This window comes from Chlamydotis macqueenii, chromosome 3 (genome assembly GCF_036417535.1).
Source record: "Chlamydotis macqueenii isolate bChlMac1 chromosome 3, bChlMac1.mat, whole genome shotgun sequence".
Lineage (NCBI taxonomy): Eukaryota > Metazoa > Chordata > Aves > Otidiformes > Otididae > Chlamydotis > Chlamydotis macqueenii.
The window spans coordinates 89,120,944-89,137,732 of NC_141558.1; the positions used below are offsets into that span (position 1 = coordinate 89,120,944).

Sequence of the window (16,789 nt, forward strand, 5' to 3'; positions counted from 1 at the left end):
TTGAATGGAGTTACTCATGTGAGACACAGGGAGCGAGTAGGTGATTACAAACGATCCTGAAAATGTCTGAAAAGGAAGGATCAGTAGATTTGTGTTAACCAAGTAAAACTTCTGATTTGATTTGTCACATCAGCTCTTGTATTCCAGCCTTTTATTACTGTAAAGATTTCCTAGTCCTTCTTTCCAGAAGCATTACTGGCTTTAAGCTTTTTTTCAGGTTTAGAACTTGGTTCCTTGCAAGAATGTATGTTTTCTTTTTCTTTTCAATCTTCTGTTGAGTGGGACACATCATACACACAAGAATCTAAACAAGGTCTACTGCATATGATTTCAAGTCTCATAATTCAATAAAATTTAAACATATTTTTAAAAAAAAATTAAAACTTTGTAACTTAAAACGCTTGGAGCAGTTTTTTGAAGCAAGGTTTCACACTGTAGCTAAGCCAATCAAGTGACTAGCTGACGTCTGTAAAGGGCAGTCATCTTGTTTTTCTTTTTGCTGACTATATATCTGCTGTTTCTTTGTGCCTCTCAAGGGAGAGCAGAACCAATCTGGCTAACAAAACCAGCAGAACAATACTTCATATATATATTATAATAATTATATATTGCAAATACAGACTATTTGAAAAGCAGGAAAGGTTAGTGTAGGACTGTTCTTACTGGTGACAGGTAGCTGTCAGATCAGCTAGTCTGTTATATGAAACCTCATGTTTAGTGAAAGTTGTTGCCATGCTACATATCAGTTTCTTACCCTGCTGTATCAGCTGAAGAGACAGCAGTGAAGTATATTTTTTAATGGGGAAAAGATCTAAAAATGACATTTTTTTCTTCTGTAGTGTACACACTGAAAACAAGAAATATGACTTGGTCAGAGAAAGTGTGGTTGATGTTTTTTCCTTGATATTTAAGTTTCAGAAAGCTTGACTTTATTAAAACAACTGTTAGAACAGAGTTGCTCAGCTTTTCGTCAGTCTCAGTCAATAATGATAAAGTGATTGTGTAATAAGTAGATGCATATTTGTATGCAGTTCAAGTAATTTCTCGTACGTTTATTTCCTCTTTGAGTTTATCTGTGTTCACTGGCTTTTACTGAATAAATTCTAAACCCATTTTGGAGTATGCTAACAGCATGTTTGGTTTTGTTTTTCAGAAGCCTCTAAGCCTATCCTTGATGAAGTAAGCATACTTACAGCTATTGCTCTCTTCCTTTGGTCAGCAAGCACTGAAATAATTGGAGTGCAGTCTTTACAAAACGGATGCATGAACAGATTTAAAAGTGCATTGAATTCCTGTGATCCTTGGGTAAGATCATCTTATAGGAATGTGAATGATATATCATTGAGAAAAACTAATTGTGATAAATTTACCACATTTCCTGAATGCTTTATGATCCCTTTACTTCAGAGACAGATACTGCTTGTCAAAATAAATAGAATTTTCAGCAGTGCATTATAGAAACTCTTTAGTGAGCAAAACAACCCAAACTAAGTGCTTCTAGATAATGCGTGTTGATGGCCTTGTGCCAGGTTCTTGACTTGCAGCTTTTTAAAAGGAAAAAAAAAATAATCTTTGATTTGTGAAATTATAGCAAATGAAAAGGTTAGTTACCAGAGTGTGGTGACATTTCTACATTAATGCTGACCTTTTATAATAAAAACTAAGCCACTTTTTTCTGTAGATAAAATTACAACCTACATTTCTGATGAATTTTGTATTTGTTTGTGCAAAACCTGTGCTTACTTCATGTATTCATACAAAACTCAGTTTGAATACAAAAATGTAATTTTGTGATCACCATCAGAACATCTACAGATTGTGAATTGTCTGTCTCCTGATTTCACTTTTGCCCTTTGGTTTCTCTTTATGAATTACCTTCTAAATTATTATCTCACTAAAGAGGGAAACTAAAAAGTTGTAGACTGACTTTGTTCAAGCAGGCTAATGCGCTCTGTAGTTAAGCTTAACTGTTCCAGCCACGTATACATCAGTTTGTTTGAGTGGGTATAGAAATCTGCAGGTGGGAGCAAAAGAGAAAAATTTATCGTTGTTTCCAGACATGAGTGCTGCAGAGATTCCTGAGAAGAAAAACATGCAAAAAAATGCTGATGTGTTTAGGGTCATAGTGAAGCATCTAAAATCCTATGTAGACTGATAATTCTTCTATGCAGCAGGGCTGCCATTTTCCAGCATAGGCATAAAATTCAGTTGGTTCTGAAGCCTGACTTTGTGCGGAAAGCTACTTAGAATTTTAGTGTGTGAATGGAAGTGTCAGATGTATTAAGCAGAAACTTTTATGTTGTGCTTGCTCGCAGCTCTGTATAAACACATGAACAGTGAGAAGTACATCTTTGCCCACCACCTTGCTGGAAAGCTATCAGTAAGCTGGAGCTTACCACTGTTTTTGTAATTCACAGAGAATGCTTTGACAGCAGCCAGATTGCATCCACTCTCCTTGCTGGTGTGCAGAACATATACTCTGTAATACTTGTGTATTTGTTCTAGTTTTTTAAATAGAAACCACTCATTGTTGGGGTCAGTCACTAGACACTTGTTTGTAATTAGAGCATTATACTGATGGTAATAAAGCATTGAAGCGATTAGGGAAAAAACCTCTTCTAAAGAAATACCACTACCTCATAAGAAATACAGGAGTATTTTTTAAACAATTATGACCTGCAAAAGTCTGAAAGGTTAGATATCATATCTAGTAATAATCAGAAGGCTAGTGAGCTCAATTTCATTTTGCTCCAACAAGGAAACTCAGTTGAGAGTATGCCTTACATACTTTGAAGAAGCCCTGATTTTACCTCACAGAAGTTTTTGTATATTTCTGTGAATGCAGAATAGTCAAAAGATTTATATTATATGGATGGAATTAAAGAAGCTTGATGAAATTCTGCTGTTAGATGCAGTCGTAAAACTCTTATTTGAATTATGCATGCATATAAGAAAAGAGACTTTTTCTCCTTCTTTTTGAAGGTTAATAATCTTAACAGCTAATAATGAGTAAAGTTTAAAGAATGTAGACAGGAAGGGAAGGGAATTATTTGGAGTGGTATAGAGAGAGGAATAATTTGTTCAAACAGGTCAAAGATGATGCTGAGTAAGGTGTTAAGATAAAATGTTCTTCTAATGAGCTCTGTTAGAAAGTGTAAAAACAGTATTAGAAGTGTTACGACTTGAGGCCTTAAAAATGGAATTGTATAGAAAACTTGCAACTGTATACTAGTGAATTCACTGACTTGAAATGCGTAACTTGTATTTTCTTACTCTTAGTTTTTATTATCTATGATTTTTTATTCAGTATTTTTATATATACATTTTCAGTAATCCCTAGATATCCTCACAGATCATTGTGTTCAATAATACTTCCTCTAGAATCTTTCTGTTCAGAATGTGCTCGATAACTCATCCTGTTCAGATTTTTAGTGCAGTTTGAAAGCATGTGCAATGTTTTATCCTCGTATTTGCTGTGGCGCTTTACCTTTTCGGAAGTTCTGGGTTGTTTGTGTGGGATTTTGCAGGAAGATTTTTGTATGCTCAAATAAAATGCATTCATAAGTTAATCTAAACAAAATCATCAGTGAATCGTTTTCCCAAAGGTTGACTTCAATAATTCCTACTTTCCAGAGAAAGTAGGGCAGGAGGGGAAGGAAAATAGAAGGAAGGCAAGGAGAGAGTTCTGTGATCCAGCTCACTGTGTAGCTACATGTATACTCCTATGCTACCAGCAGCACAAGATGGAGAATTAGAAGGAAGGAAGGAAGGACAGGCCTGCCACTTTTGGCTACAGCCTTGGCTCATGTTAGCGCAGTAAGATCACTGAGCCATTTTTATGGGCTGTGTTTCATCATTCTGAGATTAGAATAGCATTTCATGATTTTGCAGGTATGTTTACTATTATTGTTGGTAGTTCTGAGACTTAAAGATGTAGTTCTCTGTGGACCTGTGTGACTGACTTGTATGACATCACTATTCATTTATTTTCTCTGAATTCATATTGTTACTACTATTTAGTACCTGCATGCTCATTCAAACTGGCTTTCCTCTTATTGAATACTGGGCTAATATTATTTTAGCAGATGGGCTATGTTGCTGCTTTCCTCTTATTCAGTATGTTTCCTTCCCCTTTAGTTGTCTTATTTTTGGTATCACTTGTATCTCGCATACATAGATAACACAGTTTATTAGAATTGCCTGAGTTAACAAATGACTTTCAGGACAATGTATTTATCTTTCTTTCATTAGGTTCAAGCCAAGTGTTACCAGCTTCTCCTTTCGGTGTTCCAACACACGAATCGTGCCCTGTCTACTCCGTATATTCATTCATTGGCCCCTATCATGGTTGAGAAGTTGAAAGCTGTGGAAAGGAGCCGCCCGAACAACAACCTGGAGCTGTTAGCAGTCCAGGAAGGAATTAAAGTCCTTGAAACATTGGTTGCCCTTGGTGAGGAGCAGAATAGTAAGTATTTAGTTTTTCTAGAGAAATGTGTAATGCCAAAATAGAATACTGAGCATTAGAAACCTTGCAGTTAGGAACTTGATGGCATAGTCACAAATAGACCACATCTGTGCAACATGCTTTTGTAATTCCAGTACTAGAACTTTTGTATATATGGACTCATATAGCACATACAGTATGATATGCTGTAGCGTTTGTATTTCTAGTGAGTGCAGAAAAAAAATCTAAACATGAACTGCAGTAGTGAGTGATGCTTTCTGTTTGGAAATTAGTAGTTCACACCATTTAAATTTACTTTTTCCCATTGTTAACTCGTATTTATTTTGGCAGACTCATCACTTTTATCAGGCTGCTTCTACCAGCTCAACAAAGTTTATCTAAAAAGCCCAAGAAATTGGATTGTACTGATCAGAATATCTTGATTGTAGATGGAGTCTCCTGTTTGCTTCCATAGATAAATACAGTATTTATAGTTTAAGCTCAGTTATTCTCCAAATGAAACAATGCATTTTCTACAGACTTATTCTGCAGACATTTGGCTTTAAATGCCGATAAAGTTCCTTGTTAAAATATTACTGTTGGTTTTGTGTGGGTTTCTGCCCCTCCTCCCCGCCCTAGGCTCTGTTGGTATTTCTCTTCATTGATGATAGAACACTAAATGTTTGTTTTCTTGAGCCCCATTCTGTTTCTGGCACAGTTGTTTTAAACACATTTAATACGAGAAAGTAACTGAAGCAAATGAGGAAACGAAACATCTGATTTTTGCTAATGCTGGCTGGAGACAGTTACCCCATGAGTATGAATTTAGTCAAAATCTTTAGGGGAAAATTGTTAATACTTTGATAACCTACAAAATTTGAGATAAATGAGTTAATGTTTAAATTCTTTCAGCTTAAAATTTACAATTAACTTGTTACACATTTCAAAGGCATACTTGCATCCTTGTTAGATACAAAATTTAGCCCTATTGCTTAAGTTCAGATGCTTTTTTGTTCTAAAGATAAAGCCTTTTGATCCCTGTGCCATTTTGGGCTGTGGCCTCATTAGGTCGTGCTAGCCCAAGTATAGCTGCGGTGCTAGTTTTTGGATTGGAATCTTCCAGGATGAAGAAATATCGCAGACAGCTGTCCCCAACTCTTTTGTGAATGCATCCATACTAATAGTGGTTCTGCGATGCTCACCAGGGAGGTTGATATTGAGACTCAATAATATTTCTGTCTGCCTGAAAAGTGTTTTGAAATCCTTTAATATGATAGGCACTCTGCATCTTATGATCTCTTATCAATGATCTGCAATTAGATGGTGGAAAGGCATCTTTAAAGAAATATCAGGAACAAAATAACTGTGGTGAACAATAATAGAAATTTGAAACACAATCCTGGTAAGATAGATTTGAGTGGCCAAAGGACAGGAAAGCATCTACATTTCAGTTTTTTATTTGATCATTTTTTAATTACAGTGTTTATTGTCAATACTGAAAACAAAATTATCCTTATCAGTTTAGTGACTGATAAAATTGTCTTTTGTTTTCTTCTCTGATACAGTTGTTGTTATTTTTTTCTTTCACTTTTAGGAGTCCAGTTGCTTGCCCTTCTTGTTCCCACTCTGATCTCTTATTTACTGAATGAAAATGCCTTTGCTTCTGCATCTACGGCATCTAAGGATCTTCATGAATTTGCACTTCAGAATCTAATGCACATTGGTCCACTTTACCCACATGCTTTCAAGACAGTAATGGGAGCTGCTCCTGAATTAAAAACACGTCTAGAAACTGCAGTCCGAGCAAGTCAGGCCAGCAAAGCAAAAGCAGCTGCTAGGCAACCACCACCCACAGTACATTCCACCCCAACAATTAAACTGAAAACAAGCTTTTTTTGAATTACTTTTATTATTTTTGGACCATTAAGTAGTCAGAAGCATTACATTATCCTCGATGTGTTACTGCATATATGTCTGTATTTTTGTGTAATTTCTATGTGAAAGGCTGTCTAATAGAGCTTTGTGTAATTACCTGAAATCCATGCATTACAAGGGAAGTGGTGTTATTTGTATTTGTATAGATTTTTAGGAAATTGAATGTGATCATATTTATGAATTTGTGTTATAAATTCTCCACCAAAAAATCCTATTCTCTGTCTGACTGAACAGTTTTATTTATTTTTAAAAACTACCCCAAACCTTTGAGTGGTCTTTGAAATCTGGTGATTGTTATCCTACCATTGTGCAAACACATTAACACAGTGGTGACGGAGGGAAGATGGGAAACTGTAATGCAGTACTTGCCATGTACCATGTGGAATTTCAAGTGTAGAAGTATGCACTTTTTCCTTTTAAAAACAAAGTAGGGAAGAGGATTGTCAGACCTTGTAGATCATTTCAGCTTGCATGAAAAAAACAAAGAATTGAAAATTTTCAGCCTCCCTCAAAATGAACGATGAAGCATGCTGTCTTAATGAGTTGTTCTTATTTATGTGGTGTATATTTCTTTCAGATAATTTCCATGTGTGAAAATAAATAAAAGATGCAAAGAATCTAATCCCCTATCTCTTCGAAGATAAATTTTAAAGAATACATGGGAAATTGAGTTAAAAAAGAGAACTGCCTGCTATCTGCATTTTTGTAGGTGTAGATTTTGGCCCTTGTAAGGTGCTGTGTGTTAGCAGTTTTCCTATTTTGCCAGACAGTGGTTAAATATGATGATTCAGTGCTCTGCTCTGAATACGTCCAGACTCCACGTATTTAACTTTCCTGCAAGATTTCAGTCTAATTTGATATATTTTATCTGTAGTTCTTGATAAAGTTTGCAGAGCCACGTGACTTGAGCGCTTTGCACCTGTACTGACTAAAGGAGCAGAACACAAGTGAAAGTTGGGCTCCTCCAGTTTTTCCTTCCCCTACCAGCCTTTTCTTTTTTGAAAACCACATGGCTCCCCTCGCATCTGAGTGAGTCTGATCTGCAGATTTTGGAGCTTAGAGCTCAAGTGCTGTGCTAACCTTACAGCGCAGAGCCAGTGACTCCCAGTGTCTTGTCCCCTGCCAAACCTCACCCTTCCTATTGGCAGAAGTGCAGAACACCATGTATTTTCTTGTGTATACAAGCCTGACTTACATTATGTTTTTGGGTTTTTTTTACACTGCTGTTGAACTTACAAGCTTCTGTAGGGATCTTTCTATGTATTTTGCTTTATAGAGAGAAGCTACATAACTAGAAGCTGCATAGGCCTGTTGAGTTTCAGCTCTGATATTTTTCTGGATATTCTGTAAAAACTGTATATTTCAGAAGCTTCTACTTAAACTCAAATATAACAAAGGGATAGCAAATAGAATTGAATTTGATTAATAATTGGTTGAAATATTTGTAGATCATTATTTTTGCATAGTCATTTGCCTAGTCTCTCTTTTTGCCTGAGACCTTATATAACCATTTGAGTACTTGAGCAAAATGGAGGACAAGACAATGCTCTTTGGCCCTATTGTATTTGGTGCGTGCAAAATATTTAACATCAAATCAGACAAGCTTTTATTTCACAGTGAATATTTTAGTACTAAAATGAGGACACAATAAGTGGTGCATACTCTAGTCTTTCAAATATTTTTTTTGGTTTTTTTGTTTGTTTGTTTTTTATAAAGATGTTAACTTCCAAATCTTGTTCCATTGTCCTACAGGAGTAAAGATACACGCAGAAGTAAAAACACTATGCCGTACCTAAGGAGAAAAGTAATTTCACTACTTTTTTCATCTTTGTATGTGTAGTGGGAATTAAATTGATTAAAATATATCATTTTCTAATAAGGGTTTATAGCATTACAAAGCTATTTTGCTCAGAAGAATTTCTGAACCTGTTTAACCTTTGAGAGAAAGTATTAAGGAAACTCAATCAGTACAAAATTTAACACGCAAATTTTGCAAGTAAACCTTATCACCTATTTTAGATTCCCTCCCTCCCAGGTAGTCTAGTAATTAATGACTTCAATGTTTGTTGGAAACTTTTTGTCTATAATCAGGTTTTATTTACCTTAATTTTAATCTCAGCACTTTCATGTTTTGGTTAAACTCTAGTTTACAAGATGTCTGAAAACTCAGAAAAGGCGGGGAGGGATGTGTAGCAATCAAGCATAACTAAGAAGTCTATAGAAAAATAGAAAAAAAAGTTAGTGGAATGGAAAACAGCACTAGAGAGATGTAGAGGGACAGAGAAGGGAAGGGTTTTCCTTGGTATATTGTGTGACTATACGACGTGCTCAGCTTCCATTTGTATACATCTTTCCCCAGTTTCTAGTCCTCATTTGCTTTGCTTGCTCCTGAGACTAAAGGTGTAACGATGTGGTTTTACATAATATTTTGGCATCAGATTTCATTTGATTAAAAAACCCAAAATAACTTGAAATGCCTATGGTGCTTCTTGTTCTTTGTCACCCTTCTTTGCATCTTTTTCTTTGTCAATGGCCTTTTTAATGTGCTTTTGCATTAAACTCGTTTGCTCCATTTCCCCTTCACGTCTTTCCTCTCTCTCTGCCGTTTCCTTCCTTTCTGGGTGAGCCTTGTTGTTGTACCCTGGTTCCCTGCTGAGGTCCCCCAGAACACGCACCCTCCTCTGTGCTTTCACTCCTGTTCCCCTCTCCTCTGCGACGCAATCTTAGTTGTCTTTCCCTCTTTAAAATCGTGACGAGGTTGTCCGCCAGTCGCAGCTCTAATCTCTGAGGGCCAGGTTATGAAGCGGGCGAGTACCATTTCGGAACAGCCAGGAGCAAACAGGAAGCACTGCTTGAGCAAGCAGCGGGGTGTGCCTGGGGTGCAGTGAGGGGTGGCGGGGCTCCTGCTCAGCACCCGCAGCGACGCTGCTGTCACAGCAGCCTCGGTGGCCACCGTGTGCCATCTTTCACATGTGCCTGGGGTCGAGCAGAAGCAATGGGGTGCTGCTGCTACTGAGCCCTGCTAACAGGCCTGTTGGTAGCGGTATGTTCATCTCTCGTCAGTAAGCCTCTGGTACTAGTATGTACGTAGCATGGAAGGCAAGCCTAACTTTGTGTGTCTTTGGGAGAAGTGGGAGAGGGCAGTGCTGCTGACAGCTTGTGCCCAGCCCAGGGCTTTGCTTCCAATTTCAAAGGACCTTATGTTCCCTTTCCTTGCAGAAGAGGCAGTGTGGTATTTCCTGGAAAATGCTGGTTTGCTTTCCATTATGGATTTATAGCATTTGGTGCTGCGAGGCTGAGCGCTGCTCAGAATGGCTGAAACAGTAAAGCCGGGGGTGAGAGGGCAGAGCTTGACCGAAGTTTGTGGAGCTCCTGTGGGACACCTGCTCTTTTTAAATTCCCAGGGTGGGCCGCGAGTGTGCCAGGGCCATTTAAATCCTGCTGGGAGGTGGACACTACAATTAATCTGTGCCGCCGCTGCAGCTCACTGCTGCCCTGTCCCTCCCGCCAGGACTTGGCGGGGCGGGCGCCGGGGCGGCTCCCTGCCGTCTCCCTCACCCCCGCCTCGTCGACCGGGGCCAGGGTACGTTGCCAGCTGCCCCTTGCCGCGGTCTCTGCCTCAGGACGACACGTCATGGGTGTAAGGCTCACTCGCTGCAACGTCAATCCTCGAAATAAGGGCAGGGCGGAGAAGAAAAAGGCGACTGGGGAAATCTTCCCACCCCGCCACCCAGCGGAACTACATTTCCCAGAATGCCGCAGGAGGCGGGCTGGGGCGAATTGCTCTCTGGTATTGTCCCGTCCGGGCCGCCGTAGCAGCCGGCGGGGGCGGCTGTCAGGCGGTGACGGCGGGCGGGACGCGCCCAGGTTGTTGCTGCTGCCGGGACGCGGCTGGGTGCGGGCGGCAGCGGCGGGGAGCGCGGCAGACCTGGCCCAGCCATGGACGAACAAGCGGGACCCGGCGTTTTCTTCAGCAACAACAACAACAATAACGCCTTGCTTCTGCCGCCGCCTGCGGGCGGGCCGGGGCTGGAGCCGGGCGAGGCGGCGGCGGCAGCAGCGGCCGCAGCGGCTGCAGCCGGAGGAGGCAGCGGCAGCGGCGGGGGAGTCTCAGCCTCCGGTGCCGCCGCGCCGGTGTCGGCGTCCCGGGCTCAGTACAGCGTGCCGGGTATCCTGCATTTCCTGCAGCACGAGTGGGGCCGCTTCGAGGCGGAGCGCGCCGAGTGGGAGGCGGAGCGGGCGGAGCTGCAGGTAACACCCCCCCCCCCCCCAACCCCCCTTCCTATTCGGGCGGCCGCTCCCCTCCGGCTGCGCAGGGCCGGGGTCCCCCGGCCCTGCGCAGCCGGAGGGGAGCGGCCGCCCGAACCGTTGCCCTGGCTTCCTCCTTGTCCTTTTTCCCTGTGAGGGAGCGGCTGCTCGGCTCCGCCGCGGGCCGTTTCCCGGCCCCACCTCAGAGGGCGGCCGCCGCCGGGCCGAGGGGCGTGACATGGCGGCCGGCCCTGAGGGGAGCGGCCCCTGCCCGCGGCCCGGCTCTGGCTGCCGCTCCGGAGTTTTTTGGTGGTGGTTTGTTTTTTTTTTGTTTTTTTTTTTTTTTTTCCCCCCTGGGTGCCCCTTCACGGCTGGTTGCCTGAATTTGTCACGGATTTCATAACTCGGTGTTAAAAATGCCCTGCTTGTGCCGCTGCCCCTCGGGGCCCTCGGCCCCCTGGCCAGGCCCGTGGCCCCTTTGGTGTCACGGGACAGGTGATACAGTGTTTTCAGTTGAAAAGTGGTCGTTACTTTTTAGCTGTGTTTACAAGAAAATCTCTGTTGTAAGCCTTAACACTGTCCACGTTAGCAGCGGCTCACTGTTCGGTTCTCAGCTGGCCATGTTTGAGACTGAAAAGTGTCTGCTCGGCTTCCTTTTCGGGTCTTCTTTCTTTGTCTCTTGCTTCCTGTTCATATCTTTTCTTTCTATGTCTTTCCTTGAAAGTACTGTCTTTGTGAAGAGAGTCTTGACCCTGTTTAGCAATGTGAACCACTTCTCTGTTTTTGGTTGGTTGGTTGTTTTGTTTTGTTTTTTTTTTTTTAATTAAGAAGGAAGTCATCTTTTAAATTGTATTTTCTATGGTAACAAACAACTGCTCTGAGAAGAGTGGCAGATGTGACACTCTTCGCTTAGGGTTACCTTGTAAGATTGTAAAGGAAGTGGTCATGAGGACAAGAGAGTAATTTTTATTTGAACTTCAATGAAAAATTAGTTAGTAACTGAATCATGTTTCTGTTTGCTACATCCAGTAAATGCTGTGTGGAAAGTAACTGGCTTAGCAGTGTATAAGAACATCACGTGTCATATCCACTGTCTTGTAAATATGTTGACATTTTTTCATAGCTGATACAGATCTCAAAAGTTGCTCTGGAGAAAAAAGAAAAATCTGTTTTACAGGACCTAAAAAATTCTGCCAGTGTGTTAATAATAATAATAACGACATTTTGCATGTTTATAGTGCCTTCAACAGAGGCTAACATGTCATTCCTCCTGCCCCAAGTATTCCTCAAAAGTTAAATAATGTAGTGGCTGAGACAGAAGGAAAGAAGTAGAGTATTTAAACTATTTGCCCAAGTCATGTATTATCAGTGGCAGAACTGGGAATATAACCCGATTACAAGTTGTTTGCTTGAGCGCCTTTAGCTCCTGCCAAAACATCTCAATGAAGTTATAATTAGCTGTGGCTGGCATTGCCGTGAGCTGTAACAGCATTTATCTGCTGCAGAGTCATGTTCAGAAAGGTGCAAAATTCTTGGCTGCCTCTGTAGACATCAGGCATTAAGTCTGCTGTGACCATTTGCAGTTGAATGTTCTTTGATCTCTGTGAGAGGTTTGTGTGAGAGGTTCAGCACCTACAGGGTGGCTTTTAGAAATTGTACATGTACAGCTGAAGGATGAGCAGCATGAATTAAAAACCAGTTCCGTGCTCCTTCCGAAGCCTTTCATTGGCCTGTGTATTTGGAAGTGTTTAACAGAATAATGGAAGTTTGAGTTTGTGTGGCTTGTCTCTTGAGGTAAGGATGCAGTGCTCCTGATTGTACGTTACTGGTCTTCCATCCAATGTAAATTTAAATGTTAGATTATCTGCTCTCTTGGGAGGCTGCATGGCAGATAAAATTTATGGGATACTAAGACCACCATACGAAATAGGTTAGCTGCAGTTCATCTTGTTTCTTAGAGGCAGACTTTTTAAATCTCTGGTTTCTTACCTGCGGTGATATTTGAATACTTCAGATACTTTATGCTACAGTGTAACCGTGCTTGGCTTCTGCTCTGTAGTTGTTGGTTAGTTAAGCTGTACCCTCTCTCCAAAAAAACACCTTGTCAGTCAGTCCCACTGTGATTTCCTATCTTTCTTTTCTTCCCCTCTGGACTTATTTTTCTTCTCTCTTTTTGTTTTCCATGTAATTAATTGTGTGGAACTAAATGTGATATTCAGGCAGAGTACCTTTTTGTTGCATTATGTGATGCTTGTTCAGGGGCCACACACCTGAGTTTATAACATATGTGAGCTGGCAGGCCAGGCAGCTATACTCTCTGTTCGTAGTTACTGGTCTAGTGCTGCCTCTCCAAGATTTCTCTTCCTATCAAGTGTCTATATTTTGCTTTCCCTGGCAAGCATCCATGTTCACTCTGACTTTCTAATTATTTTTCTTGACTCTTTTAAAATTATTGTTGCCTCTATTATATAATTTTCCTCATTCAGGGCAAAAGAGGACTTCAGTATTTATGTCTATGCAAGTATCATTAATAAGCTGTGTATTTCAAATTGGAATGAAAACAGATTCATATAGGGCTCCCCTAGATACTTATCTGCTAATTACATATTTCACTTTTAATGCTTGCTTTCTGTTTACAGTACTTTGACAGCTGCAGATTGAAAAATTATCCTAAGAATAAACTTTCATGATGCCCTGTGAAGTAATTCACTAGAATAAATACTAACGTTATTAATCCTCATTTCAGTATTCACAAACTGTTTTACAGCATTATTATTTATTTTCATATCTTGTCAGAAATGAATGATTTTCACTTTCTTAGGTTTGTCTAGCAGCTACTTGTGAGAGTTGACAAGAAAGGGTTTCTTGTTCTGCAGAAGTTTTAAACCTCAATTTTTATTTTTTTTTTTCATTTTGCATTTTTCTGGACTGTGTTTCTAAGGCATTTCAGAGTTGTCATTATGTACTGGACAAGCCCATCCCAAAATAGCCGAGAGTTTGATCGAATGCATATGCAGGGCACTGAAATTCGTATCTTCCCTTGAGGCAAGCAGGATTTGGAATGCCTTCCATATTGGTGTCTTGCCTTAACCATACGTCTTCTGACTGGTTGGGGGTGATTTTCTGTTGCGGATGTTATTTCCCTTTTAATTAGCCATCTGGAGATTAACCCCTGGGAGAGAGCAATGAGGGCCCTGCCCCTGCGGCTGGGACCCCCGCAGAGCCAAGCCCTGATGCATGTCCTTGTCCCAGCAAGTGACAGGGCTGTTGAGCTCTGCTTCTTCTGGGCTGGATGAGCTTGGAAGGCTTTTGTCTCTGTGTGTGTGTGTATGGCTTTTGTTTTGACTAGAAATTTTGTCTTTGCAAGCAATGCATATGTTGCTGTAGAAAGCTTTGCTTCTGAGAAAACATTTTTCTGGCAAAAATGCTGATTTGCAGACTTTGGCAATTCTCCACATTTCACAAATGTTCTAAATTGCAACAAACTGCTATGCTGTATGTAACTGTGTGTATAGACACCCCGTATCCTGCTAAGGAATTTTCTAGCTCTTGTCCTCTTCACTACTAAAGTTTTCATTTCTTCTAACTGACAACTGTTTCTTTAGAGTAGTAGACGAGTTTGGAGTAGAGGGACCTGATGGGGTTATGTTAACATTATTTTTCCTGGGTGAACTTTCCTTTGAAAAGGTTTGCAAGGAAATTAAGGAGAATGGGTGGATACAATGTGCCTGTCTTTCCACAACTTTGTTAAAGATGTTCCTTGTAAGCCAGTGCCAAAAGGAAAAAAAAACAACAAAAAACCCAAATGATAAGGAAAGAGTTAATGAAATGAAGTAAAATGTGTTTAAATGATAGCAAACAACTGTAATAGAAGGAATGTGATGGGAATAATAGATAAGTGTGTGAGGTTGGTTTTGGAAGTCAGATTTAGCAATGTCAGCTCTCTGGGGGTGGGTCACGGATGGTGATCTTCCCCCTTGCTGCTGCTTTTCTGAGGCAAGAGGCAGGCGGAAAAACCAAGCGCGCTACGTGGTGAGATTGTGTCCTTGGAGATAGACATGTTAAAGTAATGAGGAGAAGGGGCAAATCAGACAGATGGCTGTGGCTATTTATAGTGTGGTTTAGGACATTGGTTACTTGATTCACAAAGAGTTGATATTTACAGTTTGTTGGCTTTTAGATAACTGTCCTCTTGCTGGATTAAGTTTGTAGTTAAAAATCATTCTGATAGCGGGATAATCTGATAATATTGTTCAGAGAAAAAGCAACGAGCAGTGAGTTGATGACATCACTTATTTAGTTAATAGAAAACTAGAGATTTGGTGTGGTCAGTAAAACAGAAGATAAAACACAGTTTGAAGTTTTGTATAAGATTTTCAAATATGGTGACATGGATTGAATCTCTTAGATTCTCTGTGGAAGGTGAATTGGCAGACATGCTATATAACTCTTTGATAAAATATTTTTTCTCATGAGGTGGATATTACAAAGAAAACAGTGATTAATGTTAAATTCCTCTCCGCTCTGGAAGGACAATATTTTCAACTTTTTTTTTGTTTTAAATACGTCAGATAAATCAAAAGAAAGGCAGAAGAAAATCAGCCGTGGTCACAATAGTGAGGTGTGTTTGACTGGAAAAGATGATGCTCAGTGGCAGTGGATATCCTTCCTTTTGCTAAGTGTTTTTTTAGCAAACTTTCTATTTGCCAAATTCATGTGAAGCAAAGAAGAGAAGCTTCTATACTTCTCTCTCCTGTTTGCTTATATGCATGATTGCCAGCTAATCCCAATATACTTATTGATAAACTGTCATGGATTATTTTGTTTAAGATAGGAGGACTAGTGGGAGTAAATATTGAGTGATGAAAGAGCTGCATAATAGATATTCGTAGCTTTTGTAGAGAAGTACAGTGTTCTTGTACTGGTCCTTTAAGGTCTGTACCTAGTTTTTAGAGTTGGTTGTTTTGGTTTTTAAATTGCATAAATGATCCGAGAATTTCCCAGCATGAGATTTTCCCCATTCTTCTCAAATCTGTTAAACCTGTATTTAGTTTAAGTGTAATGAAAATGAGTTAGGCCCATTTAAGAAACACTTTTAGGAAAGTGCTACTGTAAATACTGATCTGCCATGAACAGGCAGAGCATTTTGCGACGTTACCTTGTCTCCAAGTGGTCTTTAATGCTTACAAACACTTTTCGCATACAGTTATACTGTAAAGTGGAGGATTTCCTGATTTTCATGATTTCCTATAGCATTGTTGCATTAAGGAAAAATGAAATACACTGTTAGGTTCTTGGTGGAAAACTTTGGTTTTCAGTGTCAGATTAGCATGTAGTGAAACATCCTGTGTGTCTTTACTAGTGCATGTTTATAATTTAAATCGGTTTCTTTGTGTCCTATTCAAACTGTAGCCCTCCTTTTCCTGCTGAAGGTCTTGGCTCATGTCAGTTTTATTGCATCAGGGGTAAGCAACTGTTTGAACAACAATTTACAAATACAACTTGGCCTTTATCAACATTTCGGTAGACAGCAAAACTTTATTTACTAGTTTGAGAACAGGCTGTGTAAAATTCCACAAGGAAGATCACCTGCATCTCCAGAGACGTTTGGTTCATCTTAATTTAGTGCTAAAAAAGTAAGGCTGTACAAATGCCAAGCCTCAACTACAATTGATAACTGTACACAGTTTTCGAGAAAGATGGGTATTGGTCAGCAACCTACTCACATACTTGGCTTCGCAAGGCTGCCAGACCTTGTCAAGTCCTCCTTTCTAAGTTCCTTAGCTAAAAAGTGGCAAGAACTGACTTAGAAATAGATGAACAATTGTTATGTTTTGTTTTTCAATGCTGAGAAATGCTTAGATACTTGAAACAGCTCTTCTGAATCACTTCAGAGTGCCCAGCTTCCAAGCTTTGCAGACAATACGCTAGAAATAGAAATACTCTGAAATGTGAAAACAAAGGTTCTCTTTATCCTAGTGACCTGTTCTGTATGGGCCTGTAGATGGATTAATGTAGAAGATGTTATTTTTTTATTTGAAAAAAGTTTACTCTGTGCTAACTAATATTGAATATTTTGAAAATAACCCAGTGACAAATAAGTTAAATTAAAGATTACAGTGTGGGAAGACTGCGGGTTTTTTTGCTCTTAGCCAGGACTGT

The 16,789-nt window shown here is 40.0% G+C and overlaps 2 protein-coding genes across 9 annotated transcripts in view; both read left to right on the forward strand.

Moving 5' to 3' along the window:
• HEATR5B (HEAT repeat containing 5B) overlaps positions 1–7,001 on the forward strand; it is a 62,602-nt gene extending 55,601 nt beyond the window's left edge. For 4 of the 5 annotated variants that reach the window (XM_086743250.1, XM_086743253.1, XM_086743254.1 and 1 more), the window contains 3 exons: positions 1,154–1,305; positions 4,252–4,465; positions 6,039–7,001. In XM_086743250.1, coding sequence (XP_086599376.1) covers positions 1,154–1,305; positions 4,252–4,465; positions 6,039–6,343 — 671 coding nt within the window. In that variant the 3' untranslated portion in view covers positions 6,344–7,001. The remainder of the gene's footprint in view (positions 1–1,153; positions 1,306–4,251; positions 4,466–6,038) is intronic. The other variant, XM_086743252.1, reaches the window with a different exon arrangement.
• Positions 7,002–10,253: 3,252 nt separating this feature from the next.
• Positions 10,254–16,789, forward strand: part of STRN (striatin) — a 72,188-nt gene continuing 65,652 nt past the window's right edge. For 2 of the 4 annotated variants that reach the window (XM_086745607.1, XM_086745608.1), the window contains exon 1: positions 10,254–10,630. In XM_086745607.1, coding sequence (XP_086601733.1) covers positions 10,319–10,630 — 312 coding nt within the window. In that variant the 5' untranslated portion in view covers positions 10,254–10,318. The remainder of the gene's footprint in view (positions 10,631–16,789) is intronic. The other 2 variants (XM_086745609.1, XM_086745610.1) reach the window with 1 other exon arrangement.